This window comes from Rissa tridactyla, chromosome 3, assembly GCF_028500815.1.
Source record: "Rissa tridactyla isolate bRisTri1 chromosome 3, bRisTri1.patW.cur.20221130, whole genome shotgun sequence".
Taxonomy (NCBI): domain Eukaryota; kingdom Metazoa; phylum Chordata; class Aves; order Charadriiformes; family Laridae; genus Rissa; species Rissa tridactyla.
Window position 1 is genome coordinate 116,748,120 of NC_071468.1, and position 13,348 is coordinate 116,761,467.

Sequence of the window (13,348 nt, forward strand, 5' to 3'; positions counted from 1 at the left end):
TTTTTGTATTTGCGGAGAAATCGCAACAGACATAACCAGGGACTTAAGAGACTTGAAATAACATCCTAGTAAATACCCCGCTTTGTTATTTTAATCGAGACCCAAGGAAACATCTGAATTTTACCAAGGAAACCCTCCGTGCAAGGGAAAACATCACCCCGCAGCGCGGCCGGGCTTTGTTTTGCTGCGGTGTCGGTCTCCCGGGCAGGAATTACCGGGGCTGGTGGAGGCGCGGAGCCCCGCGGAGCAGCGCGGAGCCCGGCACCCCCCGGGGCCGCCCGACAGCGGGTCGCTCCGCGCTCCCCCCGCCCCTGTGCCCGCGGGGGGGCCTCCAACACCGGGGGCGGGGGGTCGTCTTCCCCCCTCCTAAATGCCGGCGGGGCGTCCCCTTCCAATATGGGGCGGGGGGTCCCGTCCAAACCGTGGGGTGGCGCTTCCTCCCTCCACTATGGGGCCGGGGTGTCCCCCCCGCAAAGCGGGGGTGGGGGGTATTGCGGGGGGGGGGTGTCTCACCTGCGGGGGGGAGGCGGGGCGGGGTGCGGGTGGCGGGCGGTGCTTGTGGCGGGGTGTGGCGGGCGGCCGGCAGGGGGCGCCCCGGCGGCGGCGGGCGGCGGCGGCGGCGGCGGCGACGACGGCGGCGGCGGCGGCGGGCGAAGACGATGTTCAAAAGCGGGCGGGGAGCGGCGGCGGCAGCAGCACAGCGCCGAGCACCGGGGCCGCCGCCATGCGCCTCCGCGCCGCCGCCGCCGCCCTCTGCCTCTGCCTGCTGGGCGCCTGCCGCCTCCGCCGCGGGCTGGAGGCCGCCGCCGTGCGCGGCCCGCCGGCGGCCGCTCCCCAGCGACCCTCGGCAGCCGCGCCTTCCTCCTCCTCCGCCTCCTCCTCCTCCTCCTCCGCCTCCCCCTTCTCCTCCCCGCCGCGGAGGGACGGGGCTCTCCGCAACGGCACCGTGGTGCCGCACCACTACATGGTGGCCCTCTACCAGCGCCTGGCCGCCCGCCGCGCACCCGGCCGCCGCGCCGACACGGTGACGGGCTTCGCGGAGCGGGCGCGCAGCGGTGAGTGCCGGGCGCACGGCGCAGCGCAACGCCCGCGGTGGGACAGGGGAGCCGGGACGGGCCGCTCCGCCGGGACCCCGCCGTCGGGCGGGGAGGGATGGGGATGGGTTTGGGCTTGAGGATGGGGCTTGGGCATGGGTTTGGGGATGGAGATGAGGCTTCGGCATGGGTTTGGGGATGGGGCTTCTGCATGGGTTCAGGCTCGGGCATGGGGTTTTTGTATGGTTTTGGGCTAGAGGATGGGGCTTTTGCATGGTTTTGGGCTCGAGGATGGGGCTTTTGCATGGGCTTGGGTTTGGGAACGAGGCTTCTGCATGGTTTTGGGCATGGAGATGAGTCTTCTGCATGGATTTGGGCTTGGGGGTAAAGTTTCTGCATGGGTTTGGTCTTGGGGATGGGGCTTCCGCATGAGTTTGGGTTTGGGGATGGGGTTTCTGCATGGGGTTTGGGGATGGGGTTTCTGCATGGGGTTTGGGGATGGGGCTTCTGCATGGGTCTGGGGATGGGGCTTCTGCATGGGTTTGGGCATGGAGAACAGGGCTGTGCATTGCATCGAGAGTGCAGGGATGTGGTTGTACGCGGGGATGGAGCTTGCACATTTGTCTGAGCACGGGTTTGTGCCTGGGATGGGGTTGGGGATGGGGTTGTGCGTGGTTGCGCATGGGGCTGGGGCTTGTGCGTTGTTTGGGGAATGGAGTTGCACATTGGTCTGAGCACGGGGTGGCTGCGTGGGATGGGGTAGCGCATGGGGATGCGGATGCAGCTTAACGGGGTAGGGGCCGTGCAACAGTTGTTTAACGGGGATGGAGCTGCGCATGAGTTTGAGCATGGGACCGGGGATGAGGAGAGGGGTCGGGGACGGGGCTGTGCGTGGGCATGGGGTTGAGGTAGCAAGGGGAATAGCAACAGGGTTGTGCCTTGGAGGTGAGGAAAAGGGTTTCCGATGGAGATAATTACGGGGCTGTGCCTGAGCGTGGGGTCGGGGATGGCGGTGGCACATGCAATCGGGGTCGAGGATGCCTTTCGGGGCTGGGGATGCGGTTTGGGACAGGCTGCGAGGTGCAGCCCAGCCGGGACAGGACGGGCAGGGGACACCCCTCCGCCCCCATCCCCGCCGCCTGATGCGCTGCCCGGCAGCGGGGAGCGGGGCGTGCGGCGCAGTTTGGGGGCAGCTTCTCCGCTCAGCATCCCCGGGACCGGGAGGGAGAAACCCCGCCGGAGCCTTTTCAGCCCGAAAAACACCACGGGGCACCGCGATGGGCCGGGACGGGGAGGGAGCGCGGCCGCGCTCCCTCCCCGTCCCGGCCCATCGCGGTGCCCCGTGGGGGGAGGCTCAGCCCCGGACTCCGGAGCCCCGGGCTGAGCTCGGTATCGCGGTGCCCTTCTCCCTCTCCCCCCTTTTCTGCCCCCTTCATACCCGCGGATCTAATGATAATAATCAAATCAACACATACACGCACTTAACGATGTAGTTTTATATATATATATATATATGTGTGTGTGTGCGTGTATATAGACATTACGCCCTGCCGGGGAAGTTCGCTCGGCTGGAGAGATAAAAAAATAATAAAATCACGATGGAATAAAGTGAAAAGAAAAACTGAAAAGCAGCCCCCATGCGTGACACCGGCTGCTCCGGGGTGGGAAAGTGGCGGCTGGTGGTGCGAAGCCCTCCCCCCCCCCCCAAAACCCATCCATCCCCAAAACCATCGGGGGCCGTATCCTGCCGGCAGCCTTTGCGGGGAGATTTTTTTGCTGAAAACTGGTGGGGAAACGGAGAGGCAGCTCGGTGGGACCGGGGCGGGGGGAGATGCTCCGGTGGGAGAGTGGGCACTGCCCGGCTTGGGAGAGCAGGGGGGAAAACCACGCACAGGTCCTGGGTGGTTTCGGAGCAAAACGAAACCAGATGAACCCTTCAAAGGGATCTCCTTGTCTGCTCCTCATAGGAATTTTAGATCTGCTTTTAAAAAAAAATATATATTAAAAAAATAATAATAGCAGCAAATGACGGGGAGACAAATCTTCCCCCCCCCGGAGGTTGCAGGCTGCAGCCGGCGGCGCTGCCCACGGGAGGGGGCTGCCTGTGGGGGTGTCGGGCAGGGCTCTGCCGGCAGCGGGTCGGGGGGCTCAGGCACAGCAGCGATGTTTGCAGCGTGCCCAGAAAAGAAAAAAATGACCCTCCCAGAACTCATTCATCTCTTCTCCCCAACCCTACCTCCATTGGTTGTTTTTTTCTTTTGTTGGTGTTGGGTTTTTTTGTTTGGTTGGTTTGTTTTTTAATTCTCATTGAGTATTTAATCAGGGCCAGAGACTGCGCAAGTCTGTGTTTGGCCTTTGGATCCACCAAAAATAGTGACAAATTGAAACTGGGCTCACTTTCAGCTTCTGGGAGTGCCTCTATCAGACACCCCGAGGCACAGCGGCTGCGTCCCTGACGTGAGTGCCTGTGCCTGCTTGCGAGGGAAAATGAGATTTTTCACAGCATTTTACTTGGCATGGCTGGGGCTGGAGCAGGGGGTGGGTGTGTGACACGTAGGGCAGAAGAAATCGGTGACAACCTGCTGATTGGGGATGGGACTGAGCCGCGCAGGTTCAGATGGGGCTTCGGTGCCAAAACAGGATAGTGATGCAGCTGGGGGCACTGAAACACCCAGGGGGAGGAGGCGAAGCCACCTCGGGACGCGGGGAAGAGTGCTGATGAGAAGCCACTTGTTTGAATTGATTCCTCCCTCCCTCTCCGCCTTCTCCTCCCCGTTTTTTTTTCGGTGCCTCCAGCCAGGGTGACGGTCCCGGGCGCAGGGCACAGGCTGTGTCCCCGCTGGGATGGTCAGCGAGCCTTGCTGCAAAGGGATGATCTCCCCCGTTAGCTCTGTGTCCCTTGTGCCTCCGTAACGAGAGCTTGGCTTCAGCTTGCTGAGTTTTTGTACTTTTTTTTGTCCTTTTAAAATTTTTTTTCTTTTTTTTTTGTTGTTTTATCTCTTCCAGATGCCTCCCCGTCCGCCCCCGAGCAGCGATACCTCTTCGACATCTCCAGCCTGCCCGAGGCGGAGGAGGTGACGGGAGCGGAGCTGCGGATCCTGCGCGCCCTCCCTGAAAACCGGAGCTTGGCCCTGTCCCCCGAAGGCACCTTCCACCACCTTCTCCTCTCCACCTGCCCAAGCCGGGACGGCGAGGAGCCCCGGCTGCTGGACTCCAGGGCTGTGGACATTTTGGACACGGGCTCCTCCAGATGGGAGGTGTTTGATGTCTGGGAAGCCCTGCGGGATCGGAGGGAGAGATCTCTCTCGGGCAAGCTGCTGTGCTTCCTGCTGAGGATCGTCTCGGAGCAGTCGGGGCGGCTCCTGCCCCCCCGGCAGATGGGGTTCAGCAAGCCCCGGCCACAGCCCCACGAGCGAGCCCTGCTGGTGGCCTTCTCCCGCACCCAGAGGAAGGAGAACCTCTTCAAGGAGATCCGGGATAAGATCAAGGCCCTGGGCAGTCCCCCCTTCCTGGAGCCCCCCGATCCCGGCCAGGAGGCGTACCCCAAGCGGAGGAGGAGACGGACCACCATCGCCGCCCGATCTGGGGGCAGAGGCCACGGGAAGAAGGCGAAGACCCGCTGCAGCAGGAAGCCCCTGCACGTGAACTTCAAGGAGCTGGGCTGGGACGACTGGATAATCGCCCCCCTGGATTACGAGGCGTATCACTGCGAGGGGGTCTGTGACTTCCCCCTACGCTCCCACCTGGAGCCCACCAACCACGCCATCATCCAGACCCTGATGAACTCCATGGACCCGGAGTCCACCCCCCCGAGCTGCTGCGTGCCCTCCAAGCTCAGCCCCATCAGCATCCTCTACATAGACTCCGGGAACAATGTGGTTTACAAACAGTACGAGGACATGGTCGTGGAGACGTGTGGCTGCAGGTAGCAATTTCTGCAGCTCTCCCCCTCCCCGCCCCACACCGCCCAGGAGCCCTGCCCCATTTTATATATAGAAATATAAATATATATATATAAAATATATATATATACACCACATACACATTTTGGTGTGTGCCTTTCCAAAAGCCAAGCTCCGAGCAGGTGTCCCCTGCCTTCCCAGGGACGCCTTGGCCGTGAGCCCAGGAGGGATGGGGGATGCCCCCCCCTCAGACAGCGAGGCTGTAAATTGTCCCCCCGGGACCTCTCAAAGAAAGAAGGACCCCCACCACCCACGCTGGGTTTCCCGGGGCTCAGCAGGGGGCGGACGCGCTGTGGTGGGAGGCCGGGATCCCCGCTTGGAGCTGCCCCCATCTCCGTACCTTGCCTGTCCCCCCGGTCCCGGGGAGGGGGGCCACACAGCCCGGCAGAGTCCCTGGGGGATGCCTGCTAATCCTCCGAGCTCTGCCTGATCGCTTGGTTTGCCCAAGCTGAGCTGACACCTTCTTTCCCAAAGGTTTTGGAAAATGTCTGGCCAAAATTGTCTCGGTGTCGGGGGGGTGACGTGGCGGGGGACAGAGCGGTGGCTGCAGCACGGAGGGGTCCGGCCAGCATCACCCTCCAGCTGTCACGGTGGGGTGAAGGGGAGGTGGGAATGCTCTTTTCTTTATGTTCAAGGGGTTTCTCTGGTTGCCTTCAAATCTCTGTCCTGGGTTTGTGGGGGGAAAACGAGGGATCTCCCGGAATTGCGGGGAGTGGAGAACCCATGGCCATGGGAGGTTGAAACCATTTGGTCCAGGCCTGTTTGTGGTGCAGAGATCGGTGGGTGCCGTTGGGGACGGGAAAGATGGTCCCTGTAAGTGGAGGCTAAAGCAAGAGTCGGGTCTGAAGTAGAGCTCGTGCTCGCGATGGAGATGGGGATGGCCCCTGTGAGGTGTTAGCTGGGGATGCCCTGGCTCTGCGTGGTCTGAAGCGCTGGCGTGGGCTCTGCCACCCTTTGCCGATGTCCTGCAGGAGCCACTGGCCAGTGGGTGCCCTCCCTTTCCAGCACAAAACCCCATTTCCAAGGCACACTGGGCACCCAGCACCGGGCCCGAGTCACACAGCCGTCCCCAGCGTGTCTGGAGAGAAGCGAAGGTCTCGAGTTCCCCGGGGAAGAGCCATTTCGCTCGGGTTCTTCTTTTTCCAAATAATCTCTATGAAAGCCCTAAGCTCCACCCTACCTTCCTTTGGCACCGATTTCCCAGCGAGCTCCATCCCCAGAGCGCCTGCCTCTCCCCGCTCCGTTAAGGGAGCCCGGATCTGCCGGGAGCAGACATTTCCCATGCAAACGGCTGAACGCCACCCTCGGAGACTGCAACGTGTAACGGGGCGCTCTGGCCCCTGCTGAAAGGGCTACCGGATTTTAGTAACTCAGGAGCTGAGTGTAAATTGTGCCTTTAAATCAGAGAAGCCTTGCACCCGCGCCAAGGCACGTTTTGGATGCTGGGAAGTGTCTCTGCTGCACCTTGGTGGCATTTGGTACCAAACTTTGGCTCCGTAGCTGGCTTGGCTTAGACCGGAGATGTATTTGCACAGATTTTGCTTTTGATGGTTTGTTTTGTACCGGCGGTCAAGGTGTTGGCCTGCAAACATCAGCGCTCATTACTGACAGTAGTTTGCTTTTGGGGGAGATAAATCCCTGCTGGAAAACATGGGGGTTTTTGCTGTATAAAGCCAGTTGTCCTCCATCGCAGGGATGTTCTGCTGGGGAGGGCTGAGCTGAGCCAGGGCAGAGCCGGGGTCACCTCAAAGAGCTCTACCAAGATCCAAATGATTTCAAAGGTCAGGAAAGTCTCCTTTAGGATCCAACAGCCCCCTCCCGCCAAGGAAACAGAACATCAGCAGGGAGTAAGCCGTGCACATCAATAACGGCGATATATCCACTGGACTAAAGCCCCCCAGCCTCGCCCCGCCCTCGCCCTGCTGAGGTCGGCTCTGCATCCTCAGGCTGCGCCTGGTGGCATCTCAGGGGAGCGACGTGTGGTACCCGTAAGTCTCATGTTAACCCTCTTGACACCAGTGGAGCTCCTCTGGCTTTACGTCCGCGTATCTGGGAGGAAAATCCAGCTCCCTACCTCAGCGTGAACGTAAATGTGTATTAAGCGCGATGTACCCGTAGCCAGGGGGATGGTCAGAGATGGAGGTTAGTGGGGGAGAAGAAGAATGAGGTCCATGCTGGTGGGTTTTCTCACTGTCAGCATTTGGGGGGGACCAAGGGGCAAGTAGCAGGTGGTCAGGAGGGCTTGTGTCTTTCCTCTGCCCTTTGGCTTTAGCGCAGGCGGTTTGGGGAAGGGGGTTGGCACCGGCAGCGCTTGGAGCAGCTTGCTCTGGAAACACCACCTCAGCCGTAAAGTTACCAAGCTTTCCAAGTACCTAATTTTTCAATCGACGTTGGTTGCTTGGTAGTTTTTCTCACTGCTGAGACAATTTTTTTCAATGTTTTCGTTTCTTTTACCCCCCTCCCCTTCCTCCAAATATTTGCGGTGGAGGTTCGTGGGCAGTTCAAATCCAGGCAAGATATACATATATATAGCTCCTTGGCAGCCCCCCACTGGCTGGTGGCTCTTGTGAGCCTCGGCTGAGTGGGTGGCCTGAGACCTGCTCCTGTGGGACCGTGTCCGAAGGGGTGCCGATGCCAGCGACCCCCAGTTCTTGTGGCTCTTGTTCAGCCAAGCCGCAGGGGACAGACAGACAGATGGATGTCACCTCGGGTCCGGAGATGGCCGATGGAGAGCAGGGTGATGGGTTGGGTCTCGTGATGCTTTCCCTGACCCTGCTGCTGGGGCTCTGCCCTGAACCCCGTGGTGGCTTCGCTGGCCCTGGCGAGAAAAGCCGTGGCTCAGTCGCCGCAGTTTCGTAGCCTGGATCGCTGCGATAAACAAGGAGGGGGAGAATTCAGGGAGAGCGCAGAGGCTGCTGCTGCCAGCGATGCCATCCATGATTTTGCCCGTGTGGGAACCAGTCCTGGCTCTCCCGGCTGCAGGTACCTCTCAGGACTTAAAGGGGGCCTACAGAAAAGATGGGGACAAACTTCTTAGCAAGGCCCGTTGCGATAGGACAAGGGGTAATGGTTTTAAACTAAAAGAGGGAGGATTTAGACTGGATATAAGGAAGAAATTATTTACAATGAGGGTGGTGAAACACTGGCCCAGGTTGCCCAGAGAGGTGGTAGGTGCCCCATCCCTGGAAATATCCAAGGTCAGGTCGGACGGGGCTCTGAGGAACCTGATGTAGTTGAAGATGTCCCTGCTCATTGCAGGGGGGCTGGACTAGATGACCTTTATAGGTCCCTTCCAACCCAAACTGTTCTGTGATTCCATGATTCTGTGTTTGGTGGGAGAGCAAACTTCATCCTCCTGGCGCGAGGCCAGTGGCGGCGTGGCCCTTTGCGTTCACACCCATGGCGACAGCGCCATGCCAGCTGCTCTTTTAAGAGAGCATCCGTTCCTTTCCTGGGCAAACAACCACCAGAGGACAACAGGAGGGCAAAGGATGGCGTTGCATCTTCTTTCTGCGTGCCAAAGGGGACAGGGGAGGGCAGGTCCCTGCCTGGGGCTGCTCCGGGGGGATGTGCGTGAGCAGGACAAGGCTGGAGGGGAGCAGGGCTGCGGCTCTCGGTGGGTAACTCCGCTGCTGCCACCCTGGGCAAGTGTGTTGGCCACAGCATTCAGCCGTCACATTCGTCACTGCTCCCGGAGGAGTATTTCCAGAGCAAAAGCCACCTGCCGTCCCTTATGAGGGTGGACTCTCATCCCCACGTGCTGGCAGCAAGGACTTGCCTCTCCGTCCCCGTGCAGATTCAGAGATTGCACCCAAACAGTGGGATTAGGCTCGGGATGGCGCCGTCGCAGCCATTGCAAACGGAGGTGCTGAGCCCCCAGTGGGGTGGGAAAGCCTTTCCCGGGCAGGGAGGTTCCCAGGACCGAGATGCTGCAGCCCGGCCGTGTTGGGGAGCGACGCGGGGATGCATCTGCAAGGGGCACGGAGGAGTAAACCAGCTGCAGGATGGCGGTGGCCCAGCCCAGCCCAGAGCCCCAGCCCTGGAGCTGGTCCTCCGCGGAGCATCACCCCCTAACGCCACAGAAACGGCCCAGGAAAAATGTATTTCTGATCAGTCGCCTCTTGCCTGAGCTGATTTTTGGGCACATATGAGCATTATAAATAGGAGGCTAGAGGTTGAACGTGGACAAATGTGAATTCAGTAGGCTCAGAGTGATTTTAATGGATAATTATAGGTTCTCAATCTGCAGTATTTATACAACCTTTCGAGTTAAAAAAAAACAAGTTTCCATGCAGAGTATACTCTCCTGGAGGATTTGTTTGACCTTCAGCACCATTTTTATCTGCAGGATATAATTACAGTGAGGCTAGAAATATTAAGCATTTGAAAAGGACTATGTATCTGTGCTTAACCGGTTCCCTGCCCAATACATGGGATTGTAATTGCACGGGAGCCGGGAAACTCGTGGAGCGATCCCATTTGACTGGGAAGCACTGGGGCTGCCATTCAGGGAAGCGCAGAGGATCGGGACAGGAGTGTGTGGGGGTGTGTGTGTGTCTTGCCTTGGGCCCCTTGAGCTCTATAAAGCTAAAGCCTGTGCTTGAACCACTGCCTGCGCTGCGTGTCCTGAGCCCCCCTGTCCGGTGGGGTCCCAGAGCAGGGACAGTCAGAAGCAAAATGGCTTTATGCCCAGTTTAACTGCCTGATGACCAGGGGTGCCTGTGGCCTAGAAATAATTCCCAGGAAACACAGATTTTATCCTTTTTCTTTTTTTTTTAAGGAATAATTGTTATCACCCCCCCCCCTTTTTTTTTGTTTTGTTTTTAATTTACATCATGCTTCGCATCCAATGGTAGAAGGAAAATGAGTTATCCTCTGGTAGGGAGAAGGATTTTCATGCGGAAAAGGCAGCTTGGCCCTGGCACAGCTGCGTTGGTCCCAGCAGCTTTACTTCTGGTCAGCACTGGCCGATGGAGCCGTGTCCTCTCTGGCTGTTTGCTGATGCTTTGCGTACCCGTAAGGAAAAGACTGGAAAGGCACCGCTTCCCATTAAAAGCAAACCCCAAGCCTTGAGCCGTCTGCTCGAGTCCGAGGGCCAGCTCATTCCGTGTCTGTTTGTACCACGTGGATTTTAACTCACGTCTCGATTCCACAGCTCTTGCTGCTGGAGAAAACTGGGCAGGTCCACAGCGCGTTGTCGGCCACCCTCCCGTTCCAGCTCCTTTTACTGTCGGCAGTTTTGGGTCCTGCTTCCACGAGCTCAGAGGTGTGTGTTCGGGGAGAGTCGCCCGTGCTGGCCCCCACGTCACAGCAGCCACACGCACCGCTGGTGGCAGCGTGGCCCCTCGCAGGGAAGAGGTGGGAGGTGCCGGGGCATCACTCAGGGCGCCCCGGGGATGCAGGTCCCATGGGGCTACGGCTGGGCAGGTGGAGCGGAGCACCTTGGGGCGCTGGTGGGACCTGTGCCTTTGCTCCCCACACTTAACAGGGATTTTGCCATGAGCTTCGGCTTGACGTGCTTGTCTGCCATAGCAGCATCTACTTTTATTCCCGTCGAAAAACACATGGCATACATTGATGTGACAGATATGTCATAAACACCAATCCACCGACCAGCTCATACTCACGCTGGAGTAAACCTGGTGGGCAATGTCACGGTTTCCTGCTGAGCATGTAGTGAGTCCTGAAATACAAGTGCCTTCTCTCTTGTCTGTGTTGGGGCAGCTGTGCCGGGGAGAAAAAACCTGCGTGGGGTGACGGCAGTGAGAGTCTGAGTATGGCACAGGGGCTGGTGCCCAAAACGGGGCCGTGCCGCTGGGTTTGAAGGACAGTCAGACCGAAGGACTGTCACATGGACCTTGGTTGGGCAGCTCCACCAAATCACTTGCTGTGTCCCCTGTCCTGGGTGAAACCGGAGTTGCGGTGTGAATTTTTCACTCTTCACGTCACTCTCTGGGGAGGTGAATGGGCAGGAAAACCCACACGGGCAAAACCGAGCCTGCTCTTTGAGGGTGGAATGGTTCTTCTTTAAACCCGCCATGACCAGCAGATGGAGAGACCGTGTGTGGACCACTGGCGTCAGAGCAGCTTCCCCAGCACCAGGGGTCCCTTTACGGTTACGCGAGGTGTGAATGGGGCTGCTGGGTGGAAGGAGCAGAGTGCGGTGCTGTGCTCACCACCGGGACCGTGTCCTCCACAAAAGCACGTCGGGGAGAGGAGTTGGGGAGTAGCGGTCTCATGGACGGGGTGTTGCTGATGGTCAGGTGAGGGGAGAGTTTTTCTGCCCCTCCTGCCTTTGCATTAATGGCTGGTAAAAGAACGAGATGTTCCACCTGGCTGGTCTTTGCGACACTCTGAATTTTGTCGTAAGCTGGTTTATGTCTTCCGTGGCAAAACCAGCTGCGTTCAGGCTCTCTATTCCCACTACAGTGTGTTGTGAGATGTGCAAAGATGTCTCTGAAAATCAGTTGTGCCCTACCAGCAAGTGTTCTGGACCTTTGAAAAACGACCAAAATTTGGAACTCCTGGTAACCCACCGGCCAAGGACCCCACCCTCCATCCTGAAGGACGTTTTGCAGCCTTACACCTCAAGGCATGTGTAGCCCATGCGGCTGCTTTTTCCTTTTGCTGGCACTGGTATTCGAGCAGCCCCCCTGAATTTACCATGTTGGAGAGGAGCCTGATTTACGTGGTGGTGGGACGGAGCGCACCGCAGGCTGGCTGATGCCCCGCGTTTAACTTTTGGCTGAATGGACTAGGGTAGGAAGCGTGGGGCAGCAGAGCAATTTCATGGAGATAGGTATTGAAAAATCTTAAACTGAAGCTTGGTCCGTTCCCAGGAACGGCTGAAAAAGAAACCCAGCCATTTTTTCAGTGGTTTTTCAGCAGGTTTTGCTCTTCATTTTTCTGTCATCACCACTTATTAGTTCATTCGTACATTTTGTGGGCTCATTTTTCTGCTTTGATACCTGTGCTCATACTTTGGGTTTTCAGGCTGGGGGGTGTGAAGCCTTGCTGTGGTGTTTGGTGGGGGCAGGGCGAGGAAGGAAAGGCTGAATCTCAGCAGCAGGAGGCCGGGTCGCAGTCTGTGCCCTCGGGCAGGGGACGGTGAGAGGGTGGGTTGAAGCCGGTGGGAGGAGAGGACCTGCTCATGATGGGTCACACGCTCAAGTGCTTTTCTGGTGGAAGGTGGGAGTGTTCGGGTCTCCCTTGCCCTCCACTTTGCCACGGTGTCAACCTACGATGGTGCCACCCAGGTCTGCACCATCAGAGGAATGAGATCTAGAGGCTGGGTCAAGCCTGGCCTCCCCCGGAGCTTTGGCGTTGGCTTTGATTCCAGTTTTGGGGGAGATGGTAGCGTTCCCCACGGTGTTTCATTCATTTCCTCGGTCCTGCCTTGGTGAAGAGAGAGGACGGGAGCAGGAGGGGAAAAAACAAGAGGCAAAGTTTAGTGCTGCCTTGCTTCCATGCTGGTCGTCCAGGTAGCTGCATGCCAGCCAGGCACTGCCAAGCGCCAAGGGGCTCACCAGAGCTCAGCCGTCAGCAGCAGAGCCTGAAATAACAACCACAGGCCAGGAAAAGGGATGGTGGCACACGGAGAGGCCAGGCTTTAGTCCTTGAGGAGGTGCTGGAGGAGTTAAGTGGTCATGTAGGTGGTGATCAGCTGGGGACGGGGCACTTTGTAGGGGCAGCTCGTCCCCTCCTTGGCCAGGGAGAGGGGTGATCACTCTGGTTACATTCATCCCACCTGCTGTGAGTAATTAACCTTTTAAATAGCGCCAAAAAGAAAGGGTGATAGTTTCTGAGGTGCCGAACAGCCGGCGCTCCCAGGCGCTTCAGCCGAAGCCACCTTTGCGCAGTGCCTTTGCAAATCCAGCTCGTACAAACCAAGGAGCCGTAAGGGGCTTGGCTTTGCCCACACGGAGTCACCGGCTCCGTCTTGCGCTGCGGCTCTTTGGAAAAGCTGGTGGAGATGCCGCTCGCGAGACCTGAACGCGTGTCTGTGCGGGGCAGAGCCGCTCCGCTCCCGGTGCTCCCCGTTTCGGATGCGGGCGGGAGCAACGTCAGCCCTGCCTGATGATCCATGTTGCCAAGTCACTGCGTGTCCCATCACCGTGTGCTCTTTTGATGAAGTCAACGCTACCCAGAGCTCCTCTGACACAACGAGCCTCTCTGCTGGTCAGTCGTGGTTTTATTTATATGTTCTTTTCTTGGATTAGAAAGGAAAATATCAAAAAATGAACAAGGACTCGCGTTTCCAATAGCCGTATCTCTAGTAGTTATAATTTTTGAAGCAATACTCGTATCCCTGTGTGTGCCTCTAAACTATCCATGTATTTGTTCAGCTTTTCC

General features: G+C 58.2%; 1 protein-coding gene across 1 annotated transcript; it reads left to right on the forward strand.

Annotated features, from left to right (window-relative positions):
- Nucleotides 1-724: 724 nt before the first annotated feature.
- GDF7 (growth differentiation factor 7) lies at nt 725-4,963 on the forward strand. Its single transcript, XM_054196200.1, has 2 exons — nt 725-1,055; nt 4,041-4,963. Exons 1-2 carry the CDS (start codon nt 725-727, stop codon nt 4,961-4,963), a joined length of 1,254 nt encoding a protein of 417 aa, XP_054052175.1.
- The last annotated feature ends 8,385 nt before the right edge of the window (nt 4,964-13,348 follow it).

Excerpts from the sequence above, each read along its gene's own strand:
- GDF7 (XM_054196200.1), top strand. The coding sequence starts at position 725 with ATGCGCCTCCGCGCCGCCGCCGCCGCCCTCTGCCTCTGCCTGCTGGGC. Across the intron at positions 1,056-4,040 it reads CGCGGAGCGGGCGCGCAGCG|ATGCCTCCCCGTCCGCCCCC; the intron begins GTGAGTGCCGGG and ends TATCTCTTCCAG.